The sequence below is a fragment of the Sparus aurata genome, chromosome 4 (genome assembly GCF_900880675.1).
Source record: "Sparus aurata chromosome 4, fSpaAur1.1, whole genome shotgun sequence".
Lineage (NCBI taxonomy): Eukaryota > Metazoa > Chordata > Actinopteri > Spariformes > Sparidae > Sparus > Sparus aurata.
In genome coordinates this window covers 29,264,895-29,288,234 of record NC_044190.1, presented here as the reverse complement: position 1 = coordinate 29,288,234, position 23,340 = coordinate 29,264,895, and the positions used below count along the sequence as shown (strand labels likewise).

At 40.1% G+C, this 23,340-nt stretch overlaps 1 protein-coding gene across 1 annotated transcript; it reads right to left on the bottom strand.

Moving 5' to 3' along the window:
• Positions 1-228: 228 nt before the first annotated feature.
• Positions 229-21,580, bottom strand: chs1 (chitin synthase 1). The gene is made up of 35 exons (XM_030414137.1): positions 21,298-21,580; positions 21,029-21,106; positions 17,320-17,455; positions 14,724-14,909; positions 13,867-14,068; positions 12,419-12,579; positions 12,028-12,103; positions 11,532-11,656; positions 10,749-10,926; positions 10,528-10,621; positions 10,116-10,212; positions 9,725-9,846; positions 9,449-9,544; positions 9,187-9,351; positions 8,937-9,084; positions 8,645-8,710; positions 8,374-8,549; positions 8,097-8,155; positions 7,604-7,804; positions 7,317-7,485; positions 6,983-7,098; positions 6,046-6,225; positions 5,848-5,952; positions 5,630-5,747; positions 5,097-5,178; positions 4,754-5,007; positions 4,357-4,466; positions 4,171-4,252; positions 3,821-3,974; positions 3,511-3,615; positions 3,069-3,179; positions 2,332-2,469; positions 2,151-2,230; positions 1,798-1,861; positions 229-1,245 (listed from the first exon to the last, which is right to left on the bottom strand). The coding sequence occupies exons 2-35, from the start codon at positions 21,073-21,075 to the stop codon at positions 1,168-1,170; spliced, it is 4,281 nt and encodes a 1,426-aa protein (XP_030269997.1). The 5' UTR covers positions 21,076-21,106; positions 21,298-21,580; the 3' UTR covers positions 229-1,167.
• Positions 21,581-23,340: the final 1,760 nt, after the last annotated feature.

Below are 23,340 nucleotides of genomic sequence, written 5' to 3'. Positions count from 1 at the left end.
ATAGTAGAAATGTGAAATGATTTTGTTTAACATTCAGGGCTGCCAGGAGAGAACACCTAGGAGAAATGAAATTATAAGTAACAATGGGTCGCACTACCTGCTCTGTCTTTAATTACGTCACTAAATCCCTTTCAGTGAAGTCAACAGTCAGACTTGGCTCACTCCCTGTAACCTCACATTAACTAACCAGTGGCTGGAGCAAGATAAATTAGAGATGAATACAACTTATACATGAAATGCTGTTTTAATTAAATATTTATTTTAATTAAATCAGTTTTACATACAATCTGTATACCTAATTGGTAAACATAATCACACTGATACCATCTTTATACAAAGTTAAAAATGTCAACACACATGCAAATGACAAACTAGAATATAACGTGTAAGGTCAAAGTAAAATGTAAAAATATTTATGACAATATTTCATGTGCAAATATCGCATTTATAAAGTCTTCGAGGGGCGAGCAGAGACACCAACACATTAAAACATTAGTTTTTTTAACCTGACTTGACAAGGAGCTCAATTACATGATTTGCCTCCATAAATCCAGATTCATTGAAACAAAAACATGATTCTGATGCAGACACACAAGCAGAAAACAGAACAGAACAAACACCAGTTGGAACACGATCTTTTTAAATTTGGTTATCCGCCCTCCTAAATCATTGTACGATGAGACGTGCACCCTCTGTCTTCAGTCAATTACACTTGAAATAAAATAAATACAAGCCTTCAGAGCAAATACATTCAAATAAAACCATCATTAAAACTCTCCTACTCGATATCCCATTGTGCAGAAACCTGAGCTCACATCTTAATAATTCCTCATTTTATATTGTCAAACAAAGATTATTGGATCTGCTATGGTTAATTTCCCTTGTGCCATTTTGCCTCCCCAGCTGGATCGTACTCAAATCTATTTAGCCGAGAGGCAAAGCATCTGCTGGAGAAGTGCTGAAGATGCTATGATTTTCTGTCACTGAGGCTGATTAAAACATGGCCCGTTCACAGGCTACCTTCTGCTTTTTGATCATTAGAATGTACAGTAGTCATGTGTTGTTAAAGAAGTATTTGAATGCCAGCCCTCCACGCTGCTAAGAGGGCTCCTGATTGGTGTGCGCTGGTTGTTGGGTTTCATTGTTACAGTTGGTCATTTTTCCTGACTACATCACCACATCATCGTCGGTATCTATTTTATTGGACATGATATTCTCCAAAATCATGCCAGGTTCTTCATCATCCTAGGAGAAAGGGAAGGCACAGGAAAAGGTTGTGTGACAATAAAGAAATATACTTAATCAAATCGAGAAGATATCATGTATTTTTTATGCCCAATGAATACTTTTACCTTTGATACTTTGTTTCTTTTTGTGCTCCAAATATCTCTTAACTTGATTGAGATTTTGAATGCAGCACTTGTATTTTTACATCGTGGTATTAACTGCTACTTAAGTAAAACTGAGTGCTTCCCCAACCACTGCGTTGTAAAGACGCAGCACCCCGTGTTAGTCAGAGGAGAACTGATGATCTGGCAAAGTCCAGAATGGATATGAAACAGCCAACAGCTGACAAACAAATTCATGTCATCCAGAGTGAGACACCACTATAACTACAGCTCAGCTTTGTTGTTATTTCCAAAAAGCAAAGCCAGGTGTATCTTAATACTCAAGCTTCTATTGTCATTCAGTTAAAAGATTACACCTTAACATGGTCAAACCTCCCTAAGTTCTCGACCACACAAGTTAATTCCCTGCAGTTGCATGTGCACATGTGCTGTTAGCGTTGTTGCTTACGTCTATGGCTTTGTAGTCTTTCTCTGTGCTGCGATAGGACACCACGTGGATGAGAGTGTAGACCCTGCGAACAGAGAAACACCAAGATGAAAACAAGTCAGATTAATTACAGGAGATGTCACTTTAATTCTGTGGAAAATATTCAGTACGTGAAAAAAAATAACTTTGGCAGGTTTTTTTATGTCACGGGATTGAAGTCGCTGAAAGTTATCACGTTTCCCTGCTTATTTCTCATGGTCAGTCTGCGGCTGTGGTTGTGACGCAGCCAAATACAAGTAAAACTGAATCTGAAGCGACGAGTATTCAGTGGGTGTGTGGCACCGTCCACGCATTTTGTTTGAGTGTGCATGTACCTGTGATATAACATGGCCAGAAACTGGACAAGGAGGAGAACAGCAAAAGACAACAGGAACATCAAACTGAGAGGCTCCACCTGTCAACACAAAGTGGCGATAACGGTTAGCAGATAGCAGGAGTCACAGCACTTCTGACAGACATTTAACAATATGCCGCAGTCCAGTTTGTCCGTCTCACCTTGAGGAATTCTCCTGTAGTGTTTTTGCCTGGTACATATTTGGGGATCTTGATGCTGATGATGTCATTTCCGATGGCCTGCAGGAAGAAAGTGGCTACCACCCACAGGATGTTGACGATGAAATACAGGAAGACGGCCTGTGGGGAGGAAATATACTTTTTCAAAGCCTTCATACTAAATATTGAAACAACATGTCTACTTTAGTACTTGCATTGTTAGTGTGACAAGAGATGAGATGGTAAAATATCCCATGAGGCTTTGCTCAGTGATATTCCCATTCCCACCTGAGCTAGACAGATAAAAAAAAAAAATACTTAAGTTGGTCTACCAAACAGCTCTTCTAACTCTTACAGTTTTTCCAATGAGCTCCAAATGGCTTTTCAGCACAGTTGGAGGAACTTTTTTGCTTTCACTTGCTCTGTTGTCATCAGTTTGTGAGTGGCCTGACGGCGGTCCAAAGTCAACCACACCAATCAGAAGAGCAATAAACTTAAGTAACAGGACACAGCACTTTTCTGATTGAGTTTGCCTCTCCCTCTCTGCAGGTGTTCCTTTAGTAGACCTTTTCACACTACAGACTTGTTTTTAACGGTTAAACAAATATTAAACTAATAATAATGATACATTGTATTTCAAGGTCCAAACAACAAAGATGCACACTTCATGTGAGACAGAACCAATGCCACCAAAACACAAAAAAAACGACACATTAGCACAGTAAAGGCAGATAGCCAACCTTGTTGCGCAGTGACTTCAGTTCTCTGGTGACCTCCTCCTGATGTGCTTTTGTTTCAACAATGGGCTTCAAGTAGCGCTCGATTAACTTGTCCCAGAAGTCATGCTCGCCCTAAACACACACACGCACACAAACTTGTTTAACTTAAGTACCTTTTTACAAATGTTAATAATCTGACATCACAAAGACAATCATGAAATACTATATCAGGATGGTAACTTATTTTTTTTTTTATGTATCTTTACTGTTGGATTCACTGACAGTTAAGCCAAGAATGCCAAAACATTTTCATCAATCCTGTGCAACACCTGGCTTTGTCACCTTACTGTCTTGGACCCACCAGGTGTGAAGTACTGACGGTATAGACAGACTGATCCCTGCTAGGTGTTGTACTGTATTTTGCCTCTCACAGATCCGGTAACCCAAAAAAAAAGCATCTTACCTCATCCAGTTTTTGCACTTGTGGGGCGGTCAGTGTTTTATCGATGGCTCTCTTCACTCTCTTCAGTAATCTGTCCATTTTAGCGCTCCTGAGGTAATGGCGAGCCTGAGAGACAAAGTGAGTTACCTGTTAATTCGATCTAATCTCTTTTGTCTCTCATAAAATCGAGAGCCTCACAAATAAAAGCATTCCAATTTGATATAACACAATTATACTTTTTTATTTAAAGTGTATGTTATAGAACAGTAACGTTAAAAGAAAGGAAACTGAAATAGCTGCTGCTGCTGCTGATGATGATTATTATTACTACCTGGGATTCCAGTGCATGTCGTAACTCCTCCAGCCGGCTTTCTGACTGAACATCCTCAGGTCCGTCTCCACTTAGTTCCCTGTTAAGGACGTCCGTTAACAAAGCGACCAGCTCCTCACAGGTTTCATCCTCATTTTTGTTACGAAGTGCATATCTGAGGGCAAGAAGGGCACACAAAAACAACAACAGTAATTTTACAAATACACACACGTGCATAGAAACAGATGCAAGACAGACTATTCATTGCTTTCAGTAATGTTCACCACAGTATTTGTGGATATCGTAACAAAAGCCAGGTGCTTAAGAAAATATCCAACATAAAATACTCTGTTAATTTGAATTTTTTTTACCGTATTTGCTCTTGTAGATTTCTTTTCATGTTGGCGTAGGTCAGCTTCTTCAAAAACTCTTCTTTCACAGGCTCCACCCAATCTATGCACAAGTGATTATAAGTTATTATAGCATGCTACACTGGTTTCTACATAATTAATTGTTTGAAGTATTCTGGGCAAAATAAATTGTCAAGTGCTTCTCACCACTGATTGGAAACTCCTCTGCATCCTCGAGTTCATTGAAGTCATCGACATCATCATCGTCACTGTACATGCTCCGTGATATGCTCGATTGTTTGTCATCGTTTTCGTCACTGCACACAGGCGCACACAATTCTGTCAGTGTGGGGCTTTGTGGATTTCACATTTTGTAGTGTGTATGTGTTTTTTCCTTCTACGAGGACAGGAGGAACAGCAGAGTGTCCTCAGTTTGGGACTTGAACTGCACTACACTATGTTTGACAGTCTGTAGACGTCAGTATGTGTCACGGCTGATTGATTAATCAAAGTACAGATTTCCAAAAGGATAAACTAAGATACAAAGTGGCCAAATAGATTAATGATTAATGGAAGAGAAGAAAGAGAAGGATAAAACAAACACCTAGAATCACTAGACGGATCCTGGAAGCGTATCACTGGCTTCCTGTCCGGTTCGTCACTTGATGAGCTGTCAGGTGTCTTGGCTCCTGACACGTCCAAATCTGCTTCCATCCTCTTGTCGACTTTGTCTTGAGGCTCAGTTTTTGCTGCCGCTTGTTGAGTAGTCTCCTGGTTGGTGATTGCAAGGGGAGGGGCTTGCTGTGCGATCTGGCCTGTGATCTGTTGAATCATCAGATTTTCTGTTTCCTGCGTTACCTGTAAAACAACAAGATAAGATCATTAATTTGCCCGTCTATTTGTCTGTGGGAAGGCTCGTCATGTATGGCTAAGTTTGGCAACAGTACCTGTAGCCTCATGTCCCAGCAGCAGAGTTTACAGTTTTTGTCACACAGAAGATTAGTGTTCTTCTTCACCGCTCCTTCTCCCCTGACAGACAGACAGACAGACAGAAGGAAGGAAGGATGGTCAGAAAAATAAAACACTATGCTGCCTGTTTTGTTGTTTTTGACCAAACTCCCTCAATGTTTCTCTCATTGGGTATTTCAGCCTTGCTCCAACAGTACTGTTGTTATCATCCAGATTCTACCTCCTAAATATCAAACATGTTAAATATGTGAAATAATCTGGGCAGCCCTAATTGCTCTTCGACCGGATCTCAAAATCCCCTCACATTTCTAGATAATCTGTTCCCAGAGCAGATTTGTCCTTCGGTTATCGGAAGTTAGGGGAAAATCAGCCCAAAACTCCTGCATTCAGAGCCCGGCTTTATTAAGTAAGAGATTGCCCTTCGATCAATGGATAATTAGATTTGGAAACTGCAGTGTTTGTCTGCTGCCAAAGGTACGACTACTCCTTCTAATAATGATCAGTGCCCTACTTGTTGGTTTCTCTTGTGCCCCAGGACACAATGTGCATGTTAACCAGTGAGTAGATGGTCAGGAGGAGGTATCCACTGGGGATGCAGATGAAATACATCAGACCGTAGATAATCATCCCTGGAGGAGAAAATAACATAAAACAGCATTACTTAAACTATTAACACAATATAACATGACATTAAAAAAGATTGTTCACAATAATATAACATAACCATACCAAACTCCTCAGGGTGCAGTAAAGCTGTCACCAGGTACATGATTGTCATAGAAACCAAGAACACGCCAGTGGGGGTCAAGAAGGTGCCCTGCATCACCATGTCACCTGAAAGGGAAATGTGATGCGTGTATGGGACATTTAGAGGTTTAAAATACATTTACCAACATCACACAAAGTCACAAAGACTCTTATACCCACCGATGATAGAGAAGAAGGACGCGGTCATGAGGAACGCGTACAGAACACTCATGATGGCCGCGATGGTTATCTGGGTGTTACTCTTGGTTACAAAGCAGACGATGATGTAGAAGACGGGAGGAACGCTCGCGATGATGATGGAAATTGTGCCTTCGATTTTAAAGACGAACTGGAAAGCACCTGGCAGGAAAAAAGACAGAAAGAGAGGGGAGGTTTTAATAAAGAACAGATGCAAGTCCTCTGTCAAGTTATTAATACAGATGTCTTGGGGCAAGGTGCTTGTCCTGGTAGACAATATTACTTGACTTAACAGTTCAACGAAAACTTGATACCATATTCCAGTGAATAAAACGCATGACACAAATGTCTATAATGTCCAAAGGCCGTACTTAGAAACCTAATTAGGATATGACATGAAAAAACGTATGTAGGTAACATAAAAAAACATAGGTAAGCGTTTTTTCTTCTATATACTGCACAGCGCTAGCCATCCATCTCAGTATTGTTCAGATTGCACAGTGCATAGAAGGCAAAAGAGTGAGGGAGGCATGTCAGGTGTGTCCCCACGTGTTCAAGATAAGGTGAACTTATTTTACGACCGCAGTTTAATTATTAAAACAGCTCACAATAAATATCTTCGAAGGAAACAAGATGACAGGTAGAATCATTCCAGAGGAAATCCAAAGGTTAAACATTGAACAGTTTTATGATCAGCAAATCATAGCAAACATCAGCAAATGTTTGTTTACAATATATTTATTATCTATTATACACTTTGAGAGTAAAAACACAATAAATGATTGTTTTCAAAAACAGTTTGATATGAGGGATGCTTTGAACCTTCACAGACTCATAAAAAGTAATAATAAGGGCAAACAGATAGGACAAGGCCCAAGAAGTATGGACTTGTAGATTATTGAACTAGACCTGAACCTACCTGCTATCATGAGAGTCACAGAGGCTGGACCAAGGATGGATGAGCCAACGGTGAACATCTGGTAGAAGATGTAGAGCCTGGAGATGGACGAGTTTCTCTTCACAGTCTCTAAACCGCTGTGATTGAAAGTCACAAGCACAGAAGCGTTAACATTAATACAATGTAAATGTATGTTTGTCATGATAAACAGCTGATTTAGGATGTACAGCCTGTAGATATGACTCTGAAACACCAGAAAATAATAGAATAAGATCAGAACATGTCATTTTTTTAATTAGTCAGTACTTGGCCACGGCTGTAAACTCCACTACTACTAATAATAAACAACAGTAACCTGTGCAGAAGGTCCAGGGTATTAGCCAGTGTGGATGGTCCCCATCGTCTCCTCTGGTTGTAAAACTCTTTGAACTCCTGTGGTGAGTTGGTGTATGCATCTGAGGCAGCGTTGTATTCCACGCGCCACCCCTGCTGCAGTAACAGAGTACACAGCCAACGATCCTCCCCTGGAAACACGTACACACAATACGCAAAAGAAGAGGGCAGAGATGGTCAAGGAGGAGAAACAAAGAGACAAACCTAGGCAAAGCAAAAACAGTCGTGAACACGCAGATCTGTGCCAACCTTGGTCATACTGCACATATTCCGAAGCTCTGGATGCAGTCGTTGTGTATCTCTTCAGTACATTGTCGTCCATTAAGGCTGTCCCTCTGAACAGACTGAAACATCCTGGGCTGCACAGCACGGAACCAAACACGTGCTCTGCCGTCTTCTGCAGCCAGTGACCCACAGCATACTCAAACTTCTGGTACCACACCATGGGACCTGGGATTTTTCAGAAAGGCAAGAGTGGTGAGCGCAGAGAGTCACACGGACAAAGTGATAAAAGAAAGGACACAGAACACAAATGCTTTTGTCTTCAGTTCTTTCTTTGCTCATTAATGTTGAGAGTTACGGGAGCTTGTGTCTGCCCTTGGGATACAGTAATTATGTACACGCTGTACAGGGTCTGTCCATCACACACATACAGACACCTGACCCTCCACTTCTGTGAGACTCTGTACCAAATGGACAGACAAACATGCAGTGTAGAGAGTTTACTAAAAGGTCTACTTACCCATGCCAGTGGGATGGATTCTTCCACACGCCGCTCCTACACTGTAATACATCCTCAACCTGTCAATCACAATGCATATGTTAAACACAACTTTCAAAAACGTTTCTTATACAATTGTAACAAGTGTCCTCGCTGGCTGAATCGTACACTAATGGACAAAACTAGATGAGGCATTTCCTGTCGAGCAGCAGTGTCAGTGATTGATGTTGGAATATACACGATCTAAATCCTGAGCTGCGGGGATATAAATCAGGTGGTTAATTTATCCGTTAGTAACCTGTCAACAAGCAGAATCACAGCTTTGGGCTGGAAGTCGGTGTCTCCGTCCAGAGCCAGGATGTACGTGTGGTCGTCTGAGATGAATCGTCTCTTGTTGTCGTTGTCTTCCTGAGGCAGCAGGTAAGCCTCACCATCCAAGGAGACCAAACTGGCTCTTAATGGGTTATTCTGGCGCTGGACAGAACAGGATAGATATTTGACATGTTTAAATGCCATACCGCTATTAACTCTTATGTGCACATTTTACACAGAACACATAAAAGTCTTACACTGATCTTCTTAGGGTTCTTGACGATGTATCCCTTCCAGCCGAGTAAGTAGTACAGATACATGATCTGAAAGTCACAATTAGGCAATGTTCAGTTTTAAAAATACATGACTGGCGATTAGACGCAGAGCTTCAGTATGAGTAGTATATTTGTTTGAAAATGGAATCGAATTGTGACCTTGAATTTGAAAGTCAAAACAAGTCGTTGATCTGGAGAATCTTGACACCCCGAGGATTTACACACATAAATCCAGGAATATATAAACACATAAAACACCCCTAATACTCCATACCTGGGACCATCTCTTCTTGTTCCTGATGAGGGCTTTGTCTTTGAGGTGAACATAGAGCATGTTGCCTTCTGGCATGACAAACATCAGCCTGCCACCATAGGGAGCCTCGATGATCGACACATCATCTGGTTCTTTGTTGGTGAACACCCTGAATGCATCGATAAATAGATGGTTGAATGGAAGGACGGATAGATATATAGATAGATAGATAGATAGATAGATAGATAGATAGATAGATAGATAATCTCACCTGTAAACCTCAATGACGACCTGGATCAAGTCATCAACGTAGGAATTAACCAACCTCCTTCCTGTCTCCTTTTCTGTCATGAAGGCGTCGTCTACATAAATGTGGCATTCAAAGTCAAAACAATCTTTGTGTTCCTGTTTCGGATCACCTCGATAGCGGTCCAACCTGAAATGACAACAGACAACTGTAACGAGACTGAAGAAAGCCTTTTTCACCTTTATGCCGGTACTTTCTTGGCGTCTGCAGTGACGGTGTCTCTAACCTGAACATGGAGGTGAGAATCTTCAGCATCTCATCGTACGTCTCATGCCACATTGTGGCACAAAGATAGATCACACAGTTCTGTATGTCATCTTGGCTGGAGAGTAGAAGACAGGAGAGAGATTTTGAGCATATGTATTCATGATCACAGCAAACTTGATGTTTCTACTTTTTTTGGGGGGGGGGGGGTAAATTGAATCCAGAGCACATCTTTCTACACATGAAGAGGTATTTTAATGATGAATTACGCCAAAGAATCTTCTAACACCCGTCTCACCTCTCTTCATTTTGGGCTCGCGCCACCTTCATCTTCGTGTTGAGTAGTAGAGACAGGTCAATGAAAGCAGACTCATAGAGACGGCGAACAAAGAGCTGAGAGGTTCTCTCGATACGCTGGACCTAAGAAATGGTGAACCATAGAGACATTTAGGTGATGAATTTAGTGGTAGACCTGAAATTGAATAGAATGCGTCACTTGACAAGTTGGGATTTTCAATCTTTTGCAGACGGCTGTGGTATTTAGATTAAATGGGTTCTTAAAAATATCTCAGAACTCCTCTTTTAAAGGGGGATCGCTTGGTCCAAATTGCAAAGTGACGGACACTTTAAGAAGCTTATCCTAAATGATGGACACGGAGGTGTACGTGTGTGTATGTTTATGTTCATACCTTGATCTTCCATACGTAGTAGGTACATGAGACGAAGCCCAACCACATACACGCTCCTTCCAGAACCAGCATTGAAAAAGGCCATTGGAAGTAGTAGCTGTCAATCAAATAGCACACACACATTATAGGCAAAATATACATAGATTTAATGTGTTGTGCAGATACTGTAGATGCCTGTATACAAATGGCCAAATATATTGTTCTAGGACATTGCATAATATGGAGTTGTAGGACATTTCAATCACAGGAATAAACCACAAAAGCTGCATGCATTGTGACGCACTGCTCGAATACAAACAATAGTATAAACCCGATACAGGTAAAAGCTCAATACTGTTACAACTAGGAATTCATTCACTCACACACTCACTTGCTGACTCACTCATACACATATTCATAGACAAACAAGTACCTGGCAAGTGAAGTTCGACAAATGCTCCTTGTAAGTTCCAGTATAATGGCGGTTTCGTTCTCAGCAACCACACTACTCAAGCTTCCACAAAACTCTGCAATGTACACACAGCGACATGTTTAAGGATCTTGGTAAGAAGTGACCAAACAAAAGTACTTTTGAATGACATTAAGCAGAGCACAAACGATATCAGTGCCAGTGGGGGAAAAAAATCAACTCACCTGTCATGTTAGCGTGCGCTGTTCCATCTAATTTTTGTGCCTGAGTAAGGAAAAGGACCAGTCCCAGCAGCAGGATTGCAGGTCCTGTGCAACAAACGGGCAGCGCAAAACTCATCCTGACTGCATGAATCTTACAGGCCACCACACCAAACCAATGGCTGGCAGCTGAGAAGAAGGCCTGAAGGAGGAAGGACACTTATTAAAGCGACTGCAAATTACTGTCAGGGGTGGAAACATTTTATTCTGCACTTCAGCCTGTTACTTACTGTAGACTACAGATTTAAGATAGTATCAGCAATTTCTGATTCTGGTCTGTGATCGAGTTAAACCTGCTGGAATTATAGAGAATTGTATGTTGATAAAGTGTTTCACTGACTGATTCGATCTAGGCTCGAGTGGCTCTGTGCAGTGAGTAGTGAAGATAAAATGTTTAAATTTGGAGACCATCGAGAGAAAAACATGTAAGAAATCATGTTAGAAATAACAGGCTATTCTTTCTCAGTGTGTGTCCGGTAAAACAGTGATGGAACCGGCGGACCCTCCAAACTGCCACAGAGGTCCGTCGGGATAAATCAGGTGCTGTGGCTATTTTGTTTTTTTAGATTTTCCAGTCCCTCAGTTACTTTGCCGCTATTCTTCAGTCAGTCAGTTTTACAAATGGTCAAATGCAGTTTATAAAGGAAAAAAAAACCTTACTCATATGTGCCTGCCTTCCATGCATAACCACTGCTCACCTCTACCTGTCTCAAACTTTTTGTTTGTCAGTTTTTTCCTTTTACCTACCTGCATGAAAAGCAGCACCAGCCCTATTTTCAGGACTACACCGTCATCGAGGTTGAAATCCGACCATATGATACCCCCATCATCTTCATTTTTAATAACCGCATAGTAGAGCAGGTATACCCCTCCTACAACAGAATGCAATGTTTAAACGAGTTTGAAGAGACAATCTTATTATGTAAAATATACAGTTGACCTTATAAAAAAGTGTATGTGTGTGTGAGTGTGACATGCTTTTCTAAAAGGAGTTAAATGTGTTAGCATTGGTTAACATGAAATCGAGTGTGCTGATTTGAAATAGTAAAAAAAAACACAGTTTCAATGTCATATAGAGTAGAAAAACTGATAGTCTGCAGATTATGAAGTTGAGCTTTACAAAATTGAAAACACTAATTGAGGACTTTATCAAAGCGTCTTTGAACACAGCAAAGGTGATTACACTAGACAACGAACAGGTGATGATAATACATTTCAAGTGTTGTTGACGGCTGACGCTTACCTATCACGATTATCCTCAGAATACTGCTGATCACAAACACAAAGTCCCTGAAACCGTCCAACTCTGCCAACTTTTTCTGCAGGCGAAAGAAAAGAGATTAGAAAAGAGTCTCACCGACTCCATCACCATGTTTCTTTACACCACAAACGAACCAAAACAGTTCACAATCCAGCTGAAGTTCCAACGGAGGATATGGAAAAACACCTGTGACAGCTGGCCATGTGGGCAACACAATCGCAAAATCTAAACAATTTGCAACAATCAAAAGAAAAGATATTTTATGGTCATAGATGCGTTCTCGTTTGGTGGCTGACTTGAAAAAAGTAGTGTTCTAGTGTGCTGATCGGTGCAGTGAGGGCAGAACAACAGAACACACTACAGTAAAACACACCTGCATACTGTTGGTAGCCTGCAGTGGATTCTCCCACCAGCAAATGGAGACGAGGATTGAAGCGAAAATTCCGAGTCCAATGTAGATGTAGCAGTCATCGCTCTGATTGTCCACATGTGATGACACACGAACCATGTAGTCGACCCCCAGGAGGCAGTAACCTGTTTGTCAGTGAGTTGGTTAGTTTAGTGTATAAACAGTTAGTGTTAATAGCTCTTATTCTCTTTCTATTACTGACCTAAAACAAGTATGCTGCTTAGGGCTGCACAATATGGTAAAGAAATTAAAATAGATACAATAAAATCTACACTACATTACTGCATATTAGTCCTGTTTTGGCACGCATTTGAGCTTTTATCGAAAAGTTTCACCCTCTGTGATTTTAATTTTGCACTTGGCCACATCGTAATTTTGACATTACTAAATTGTGCAGCCCTAACACTGCTCAGACATTAACTCTGTGTCCTAGATATTACTTTTAAAGCTGATTGGCAACAGCAAATATGTGTTAAAGAAAATGCAATGGTGATTGTATTACGTTTTGGACCGACGTAATGATGTTAATGTATCTGTCCAATAATGTTGATCCTCAGTGAGTCAGTATGATACATGGCTGACAGTGTATGTTATGGGAAGTATTCGGCTTCCACTTGAAATCAGCGATATACTCAGACTGCTTTCACCTTGCAGCTGACAGTTTGTCAGTATTCAAACATGCTTTCTAAACTTTCTGAACTGTTGAGGTGTTTATCTCATTGATTTAATTTACAATGAAACCTGGAGCTTGCATCCTTACTCACAACTTGTATTTGAATACTGGAATCAGAACTTAGCAGTGCTGTCATGCCGGTTAGCAAATCTTACATCATTCGTCTGAGACAGCCGTCATAATTAGGGTGACAGACTTACAGGATCAGACACTCCATGGAAAAAAAAAACACACACCTCAACGGTGAAAAGAGAGTGAGAGAGCTGACATGACGGATAATTAGAGAGACGCCTCAGTCTAGTCAAAACTTGACGTCATGAACCGAATTGTGTTCAACCCAAGTGGGAGAAACGCAGACAAACAATTGCTGTGACATCTGTCATCACTGCACATGTTATTTTGGAAGAAGTTGTCGGCTTCCTCTTTCTGCTTCACCCCTAGCCAAGTTCTAATTTGAAAAGACTTTGTCAGCATGGATATTAAACATATGACCTCCTATGAGCTAGCAGACTGTAAAAGGTCTTTTTATTTTGTTTATTTTAGTTAAGCACAGCTAAAGTCCAAGGAGTAAAGAACTGTGAGACTCTGCAGATCCATCTTGAGTCTGTGAAGGTAGAATTCATGATGGATACCCACTTTTTAAATCGTATTCTTTTGTAGATTGTTATTACCAGTAATGACATAGACAGACAGGCTGACAGAGATTGTACGGATGAAGAGTAAATATAAAGAGGGTTACCGGTAAGGGTGAGAGTGAGGGAGCAGATTGGGAAAATGATTTTCCATGTTTCTCTCTGTAGTCGGTACACTATCTGCAGGATGGCAGACACAATACAGACTCCTCCGCTGATGAAGAGATTGGTCAACACATCAAACTGAGGCATGACGATGAGCACCAGGATCGAGGTGCCGAGAGACACCAAACACTCCACGGCACAAATCTGGATGGGACACACACCGTTAGGTTTGCTAGGTGAAAGGGTCAAATTTAAGTATCACAGTTAAGACTTAGGTTGATACTTATCATTTATTAAAACCATACTGACCCCTCATTCTGAAAAAACAATATTCCAACTGAGCTGTTTACACAACTAATGATAATGAATATTCCCATTAACAGGCAGCAGTGCATTCTAACATTATGATGTATTTCCCTCTCTTTCAAACGGCAGTCATGTTGTATGCCATGGTGTACCCTCACTGCCACCCTTCTGCACTTTTCAGAAAAACTGAGTTTCTCAAGCTCTGCTGTTTACAGAAATGCGTGAGATCGGACTTGGACTCATACAGCTTGTGCAACAGGCAGCCTACTCAGTTATGGTAATCAGTGAGTTACTGATGATAATGCCAGATAATATCCAAGGTAGTCATGAGTTTCTGTGATTCCAATAGATGTAAACTTCGGTAAAAAAACACCCAAGTGAGATGTATATTTCAACTGTGCTGTCCTGAATATTGTCATACTCAACAACTACTGTAAACGGCTGATTTGTAAATGCAACATCAAATCAAATGCAAAATCAAACACCTTGCCTGTAATTACATGCAATGCAGGACACGTCGATAGATGAGGGAGTATCCATTAGAACAACTTACAAATGACATGGTCTTCATGTTGGGCTGGACGAAGCTCTTGAAGGCGACCCTCCACAGGGATTTCAAAAACACCAGGAAGTTGGGGAAGACCAGGCAGAAAACCAACATCAGCATGTAGAACTGTTTTTCATTTGCGGGGCGCCTTGAGTGTGGACTGGACATTGTTGACAGCACCAACAGAGAGCCCTGATTGGACAGAGACCCAAAGTATGTTTAAGAAAACCGGTTCGGCCGGATGAGACAGAAAACCAAAGAAGTTTATTGTTAATGTCACATTTAAAGTTACAGATAGATAAGATATTTAATACATGTTGCGCTCTCTATTATAGAGAGACTCTTAAGAAAACATTTGACTAACACTCATCTGTTTTAAGTGCATTTGCAGTAAATACCTGCTTGTAGCAGCACCAGCAACAATTTAACCTGAATGTCAAAAAGACTGGGGTTTACTTGCATCCCTTCCTGCTTCCAGCTCCTCGGGTCTTACTGTAACTCCTATCTAGGACACCCTATTGCTTTATTGTCTTAGTTTATCCTCAAACCGTGAGAGAAGTTCATCAGGTTAAAAATTAATCCGTTTTCTCTTGTAGTAAAACGGAAACAATGACATTTAGGGAATGCGTTTTTTATTGAGTCCGAGCATAATCCTGTGATTCTAGAAAGACAGAGAAAAGATGAGGCTAAAGGTGGAAGATTTAAGGGAATTTAACTCTATTTGCGTCTGTTCCCTTGAGAACTGAAGGGAATAGAGGCAAAAGCAGAGAGGCAGACTATGAAAATGCATGCACATTCTAGAGAGAGGAGGATTGAAAGAGAGAAAATGAGTTTGGTACATGGGGATCAAGCGTTCTAAGTACAGCTCTTTGTTTGTGGACAGGCAGGAAGGCAGAGACAGATAAGACACACGGTTTTGTAAACTATTCAATTTCTGATGAAAAAAAGAAAAAGTTTTATCTATAATCACTTTACCAAAAACTAATTTTAAACAACTACTCAATACTACAGAGGGCGGACAACGCCAATACTCGGAGTGCTGTGGTCGGGATACGCTCTGACATCTCAACAATCCGCGACTTCGTGATACAGATGCGAGTTGATGTAGCCACCAATCGGGAGGACATGGCGAAGCTAGCAGCCATAAAAGCTGCAGAGGAGACTGATGAATAACATGAAAATGCATTAAAGGGCTCTTACACCATCCCAACACCATCTCAACAAATAATAAATACACTGGACTTTTGCTCTCTCTCAATTGGATATTCTGACTTTGTGGCAAGCCTGGCTATAAGATGAGGCCATAAGATGAGACTGTTGTTCACTCATGATGGACTAATATGGACACATGTGCAGACACACATGTAATCTGTATGTACTGTCTAGAGCTTGAATTCAGCTCTATATGCTACTGCTGTAATATGTTTTGTCAAAGGTCATAACAATAGAAAAAAAGAGAAGAAAAGAAAAAAGTAATTTGCAAAAGACAAGAAAAGATCAGAATGAAGATTTTATACTGTGGGTAATGGGGGCGGGACTTGATAAGCTTTGGCTTCTCCCGCTTTTCCCTTTCGGCCATGTGTGTTGTATTATTTGAACAATGATGAAATCAACACTCATTTTCTGCTCACACACGTCTGCCTCCTTCTTTCAATTCTATTCATAAGTAAATTAACTTAGGAGCCTTTGTGCTTAACACACAGTGCACAAGCCATGTTATATTCATATTTTGATAAAAACCTAAAATATATGCCCTTAATGCTGTCTCACAAAGTCAGAAATTACAGATACTGTGGAACTAACACATTTACAACTGTATTCGGGTTTTCGTATAACCAAGGGTTGGTTGAATATTTACTAGGAACTGTTCAAGGAAATGTTAAACAGAGGAACAACTTCAAACACTGCTGCCAGTCAGACACACACAACACACAGCACACAGCAGGTTCCAAGTTCCTGTTACACTCCTAATTATACTTCCTTGGTATGGGCCACTATATACTGTATATATAGCTACTATATTTTCCTCTCAAAAATAAATTAATAGATATCATCAATATGTTTAAAAGTGTAAGGAATTACTCGGAGGTTTGCATGTACGAAAAGAGAAATTCTGAAAAACCCCAAGGAAAGTTGTCACAGAACCAATGATGACTATTTGAAGGACAAGTAATCAAGACAAAACAGATCAAAGCGCTGTCATGAAAAAGTGCAATTCATGCAAAAATAAATGTTTCATGTAATTTATCAAATTACAGACATCAAAAAGACAGAGAAAGGAAAAAAAGACCCTCCTGTAATTGAATCTAATTACTGTGATGAAGAGATTCTATATATATACTGTATGTTTTTAAGAGTCTACTTCGGAGAGAAGTGGCTGTGGGCACTCTGACTTTTATCGAAGACGACTGAAGGCAATTTTGGTGGTGTTTCAAAAGTTCAATCTGAATCAAAACAACCCCAAAATTTTTATCCTAAAGCTCCACATTTAGTGCCTGCGACACTGTGGTGATACTTCTTTCTTTGTGGCTCGACAGCAATGATAGATGAATAACTTCATGAATCGATAGACTGACAGGCAGATAGATACAAAAAATCCTACCTTAGCGATAACAGCACTGGTTATGACAGCCATCCCCACTAAAACAGCCACCAGGTACTGGGCCAACTGGAAACATCGTCTCTTAGTTTCCTTCTCAGCACCTACTGGGTTCAACTGGAACGGATCCCATGTATCTCTGAGAAACAAACATGAAAACACATTGAAGTACTTCAGCTATCATCACAACACGAGTTGCATCGATTAGTCGATTGAAAGACATTTTTGACAATTAATTGAGCAAAAATGTTGTTTCCTGGCTTTCTTCTTTCTCATATGATGGGTCATGAACAGTATTTTGGTTCTGGTGTGTTGGTAGACTAATGAAGCAATCTGAAGATTGTTATTTTGGACTCTGGAAAATTGTGATAAGCTTCATATCATTTTTTTTTTTTTTTTTTGTCATTTTGTAGACAAAGAAAATAATCGGCAGATGATTGAAATACTAGTTAGTTGGAGCCCTACATCACAGTTATCCCACTTTATGTGTTGAGGTGAGAGTCACTCCAAAACTCAAGATGGCACCATGGCAGTGAGAACCACTGAACTATTCACTGATGCTGGACTCTTGACATCATAAGGAAGCAAATGCTCCCAAATGAAGATGTTTATTATAGCGTGATAATGATAGTGCACATGACTGGCTGGTGCCTGTCACGATCAGGGTGTGGTGTTGGACTATGTCTTCAGAAGGTTTCAAAGATAATAATGATTCACTCATCTTAGTCACAGAAAGAAAACGACCTCTTATCATTGTGCATTTGCTCAGACGGATCAGGGTACAGAATAGTTCCTTGTTTTCTTTTTTTTGTTGGTATATTATTCTAATAATAATGTCAGTTTGAAATGCTGTGAGATGAGAGGTGTCCTCATGAAAGTTACGATTAATAATGGCTGGTTTCCTAACCGGGGAACCTAATGATACACAGCAGGCGTTTAAGCCGATTGAGCCCACAGAATGCACTCGTACTTATACTGGACTTAGGAACCAAACTAATGACCCAAGAGCGTGTATCAGCCTTGCTGTCGTCATCCACTGGCTGGCTGATTAATGTCAAATAAAGCATAATTTATCAGGGTGTGGGTTATCTGCCTCGAGTTGATAGCACTTTATGATCATTGACTTCGCCACAGCAACCCCTCAAAAATACAAGCAAGTCCAGGTATATCTGCTCGCTGGCAGGATATTTGTTGAGATATCGAACAGAGTGTCCGTGTGTGCGTGGTGACACACTCTTTTCTTTAATGACTCAAAAAAATAAGCAGCCGTTACATAAATAGCATTGAAAAGCTGCTTAATTTAGAAGAGCAAAGATACTTAAAATCAAGGAATCTAATTTTAACATTAACTTTCTCATGCTGCTACACGCATACCACTGTAGACCTCCTGCCATCATAATGTTATTGGTAAATATTTGTCTTCTCAGCCGTTATTTTATTTATTCAATTTTTTTTCTGTCCTGCTTAACAATACGACTCGTTATACTGGCTGAAATTTACAAAAACTGCATCCACCATCATGCACAGATTTTTGGTCTTTGACATTCAGGAGGAGCATAACCTTAATCTGCAGACTGTCAACACCAGCTGACTCAGACAGGAAGAGACAAGATCCAACTTCAACTCTGACTTCGTCCGATCATTCCCAACACCCAAACCGTATACATTATTGCAGTACTGTGTTTTATCACACTAATCTAACTCAACACGCCTAGAATTTAATTGTTGACCGTCACTCTTCTGTGCTCCTCATTCATCACCGTTGCATAACTCTTAATGTACTCCAATCATGAATGGTAAATATCAAGTAATTTGCTAGTATACTCAGACTTCACTGATACTGATTTGACACAGTATCTGTTATATCAGAGTTTTCAAAGTTGTTTCCCAAGAGAACGTTCTCTAAATCACATCGAGGACAGCAGAACATAGATAGCGTGTATTATTCAATTTCGATTTAAACCAGTAAAAACAACCAACTCCTTTTGACCTCAGAGGAACCAGTATGGAGAATGTGATTAAAACTGTAGCACGTATTTAACATTTTAAACGGAGCAGAACTCCCCCAACAGCAGTCAGTATCTGCAGGGATGATATTAGCCACAGCAATAAAGAGAAAGCACAGCAGTGCACTGGGGAAATTAACCGTTTCCTCAAACTGTAAATTATACCAAATAGAAACATGGTGATACAATACTTCATGATATATCACTGATAGTACTCATTACCAATACCTATCTACCTTACAATGAACCTCCTAACAATGATAAAGAGGTCAATAAACGTTGTGCGCCTACGGACAGGAAGTGGAATTGCCAAAACTTCACGGTGTGTTTGACGTACATCCTTTTCATCTGTCTCTCTAAAGCAGCCAATGAGCCACAACTTTAAACTTGATAGCATGATAAATCCTCGCCTCTGTAGCTTTATTGGTTAAAGGATAGCCAACGTAATCACCTGGAATAAGGAAATAAACTTATCATGTAATTTTATGACTTACAGTAAGTTGAAGCCAAATTATGAATTATAACCCAGACCTCTTCATTGGAGCAACTATACACAAATTCTGGCGGTACAACAAAAAGCTATTTACTTATTGGACCAATCACACTGTCCAGTGGTCCGTTCTGACTAAAAGAAACTACGGATTAAACAAAACATTCCCTGAACAGAAACCAACAGCATCCAAATGTGGCTGAATTTGTGCAGCAATATTCGAAATAATGTTTTTTCTCTAAGATATTCTAACAATAAATTGGATTTATCCCCAATAGTTTTCAATGACATTTTTCTACTATATTGGTCAAGAAATCAAAGCAATTTCTGGATCCACCGTCTGAAATGTGGAGATTAGAGCCTTGAACTTTCTCTTCAGTGACGTTTCATTCACTCTGAATGTCTTTTAAATCTGATCGTTTTTTGGAGCTTGAGCTTTAAAACATTGTACCCGCATTTTCTTTATCTAAATTCTTTTCATATTCACTTAAAACTACTTGATTTTCACAACTGCTTGAGACCTCTTTCTCCATATATAGTCCCAAGATGGCGGCGTCTTTCTTTCTGTTTCGTTGCTTTTGAAACAATGACAATAAATATCTATTCTTCTCCCTGCAAACCCTGTTCCAATAGTCCAGCACAAAACTTCCAATTCTCTGTCATTTACTATTTATTTTCACCTGAATTATAAATAGATATACAGCTTACACACCTTCACTTTTTGAAGGTGGGATTCAAATACAAATTATGTTTCATGTAGTATGTGTGTATGTATGTAATTGAGGTACATTGATCATTTTGGTCACAGTTATGGTCAAAAAAACATTCATGAAGTTTGGTTACATATTGAATTTATGTCTTCTGAATAGACATATAGTGTCACAATTTTAAATATAAATACAGATAGTAGGTTTTGGTTACACCCCTAATGAAAATACATCTATATATTTTGTTTAGAAACAATTTTGCTTAACAAATTTACCAAACAGTCTTTTGCTAACTAAAGAAATCTATCGGCCATCTAATATATGTTTGATCTGGCTGGACAATGAAGATCAAACTGTGGTAACTGGCTTTAGCAGGCTGCCTTCCACATAATCTCTTGTCACATATTACCCTCTTTCTCTCATGTATAACATCAGTCACCCACTTAAATACAACAGAAATGAAACGTGATGACTTTCAGAAGGCAACAAGCACTGTAAATTAGTTTTACCCATGTCGTCCTTCTCTTTTCTTTCCTCTGGCTTTCAGTTCCTCCATCTTGCTCTCCTACGCCACGTCTCCTGGTGGCCTGTGAAGAGTCACAGAGGGGAAATATTTAAACAGCGAGCAGATGTCATATTTATTTTAACAGATTACCTACAGTATAATATGTATTCTAAGGATAAATGTGAACACATGACAAAGAATATAATTACTTTTAGTCATCGTCAGCATGGACCTCAAGTCATTCTGCAATAAAAGAAAGCAGCAAGGTCTTACCTTTATTTCTTTAACTCTGCTGTTAATTAGATCTTTTTATCTCCAAGTGCTCTTCAGTGATCCAACCCCAGGCAACTTTGTTTCTCTTCTCTGAAGAACCTTCAGTTCTTAGTTAAATGATGTGAAATTCCAAGCTCAAGGTTGTATGTAAGTTAGTTTCATTTTGAAAAGTAAAGGTTTTAAGGTAAGTGAAGTCGACTGGAATCCAACTATACTGACGTCTCCGCCAATCTGTCAGCCTTTTTTGTCCTTTGTCCAGCTGTTTGTCTGTGTTATCACTACCTTATGAAAGTTACACCCTTGCAGACAGTCAAGTTCAGCCCCCTTAGGTGTGTGTGATCGTGTGTGTGTTTTATGGAAGCTATGCATATCACAAAGTGTGTATGTGAGGTTGATGGATACTAAAAGATAACCATCAGCCTAAGATCCCGTAACCACCTAAGATGAGTAAATTATGTGATTTCTCTCTCTCTCTCTCTCTCTCTCTCTCTCTCTCTCCCCGTGTGTGTGTGTGTGTGTGTGTGTGTGTGTGTGTGTGTGTGTGTGTGTGTGTGTGAAGTTTGTCAGTAACCAAAAAAATGATATCTATCAAGTTTTTATAGGGGCAGTAAAAAGGTACAAGGATCATTTACACAGAGACACACACACAAATCTCGACTCAGTTTCCAGTAAGTAGGCTTTGACCTCGCTGTGTGCGCACGTGCACACACGTACACGTACACATATGATCTCGCTCTCTCTGTCTCTCTGTCTCTCTCTCTCTCTCTCTCGTTCTCTCTCTGTCTCTCTTTAATTAACTCAGAGCAACACTTAGTTTAGCGCTCTCTGCCAACAATAACCTTGGGCAATGAAAAATGCTCTCCTGAATGTGCCCTGGCATTGTTTTTTGCGGTTTCACATTAATGCTGCCTCATTTTTTTATTGTGCAAGTAAATCCGAGGGTCGAAGGATAGCTGGTGTTATAGGCTTTACAGACTGTAAAGCCTTTTGAGGCAACTTGGACTATATAAATAAAGCTTTTCTAGAATCATATACTTGTGTAAATATATTTGGGATTTGTTTATGTAAAGGGTTATTAAGCAAATGCTCAACAGGAGCATGAAATGCCAATTTATAACACTTCTTTATCTCCCTCTCAGGTTGTAAAGCGTACGCCCTATCTTAAAGCTCATCCAGCACCGTGGCAACCAGTCCTCTGTTGTCATACCTATTACAACCTAACCTGAATCAGGTTTTATGGTTTTGTGAAAGTGTTGTTGTTTGCCCTCAAGTTGTGGTCAGGTTTTTATCATTTCATGTGAGCTGTGTCAAAAACATTAACAACTTTTCCAACATAAAACCGACAACTTCAATCAGTGCTGACCTTGTTGGCCGGAACAGAATTAGTGCGTGTCTGTTACCACTAGGTGTCAGTGCGGGGCTGTGATTTTAGCCTGTGCCTACGCTTGAATGATTTTTCACAGTTTTCAGAATTGTGTGTGTGTGTGTGTGTGAAGGAAATACACAAGAGTTCTCTGTCTGTGTGTAGGAAGTAGTTGCACAGTTGTGTGTGGGTGTCGGTGTTCGTGCATATGTGTGTATGTGTGTGTGTGTGTGTGTGTGTGTGCATTTGGGATGATGTGTATGTGTGGAGGGGGCTCAAAAGAATGTCTCTGTCAGGTTGTGGACTCTCATTAAGATGCTCTGCCAGTGCATAATAAGCTGGCCATATGGTCAACATGGCGGTGGTATCTTCCCCCACCTTCAGGTGGTTGAGTTTGAGAACAGCCCAGCAATAATAACACACACTGCAACCGGAGAGCGAGCCAGGAGAGAGAGAGAGAGAGAGAGAGCAGATTTTATGGGTGTAAATTGCAGAGGGAAGATAATCTGCAAGCTAAAACATTCGAAAAAATATCTCTCCTTGTTCATAAAAGGAGGAGGGCCTGGCTAACACTCCACAAGCCGTGTGAGACAGGAGCTTGGCGCCAGTCATTTCTCAGTCGCAGTGATCCCAGCTCGACAGTCCTGCTCCATGATCTGTAAAATGTTGTTCACATCACA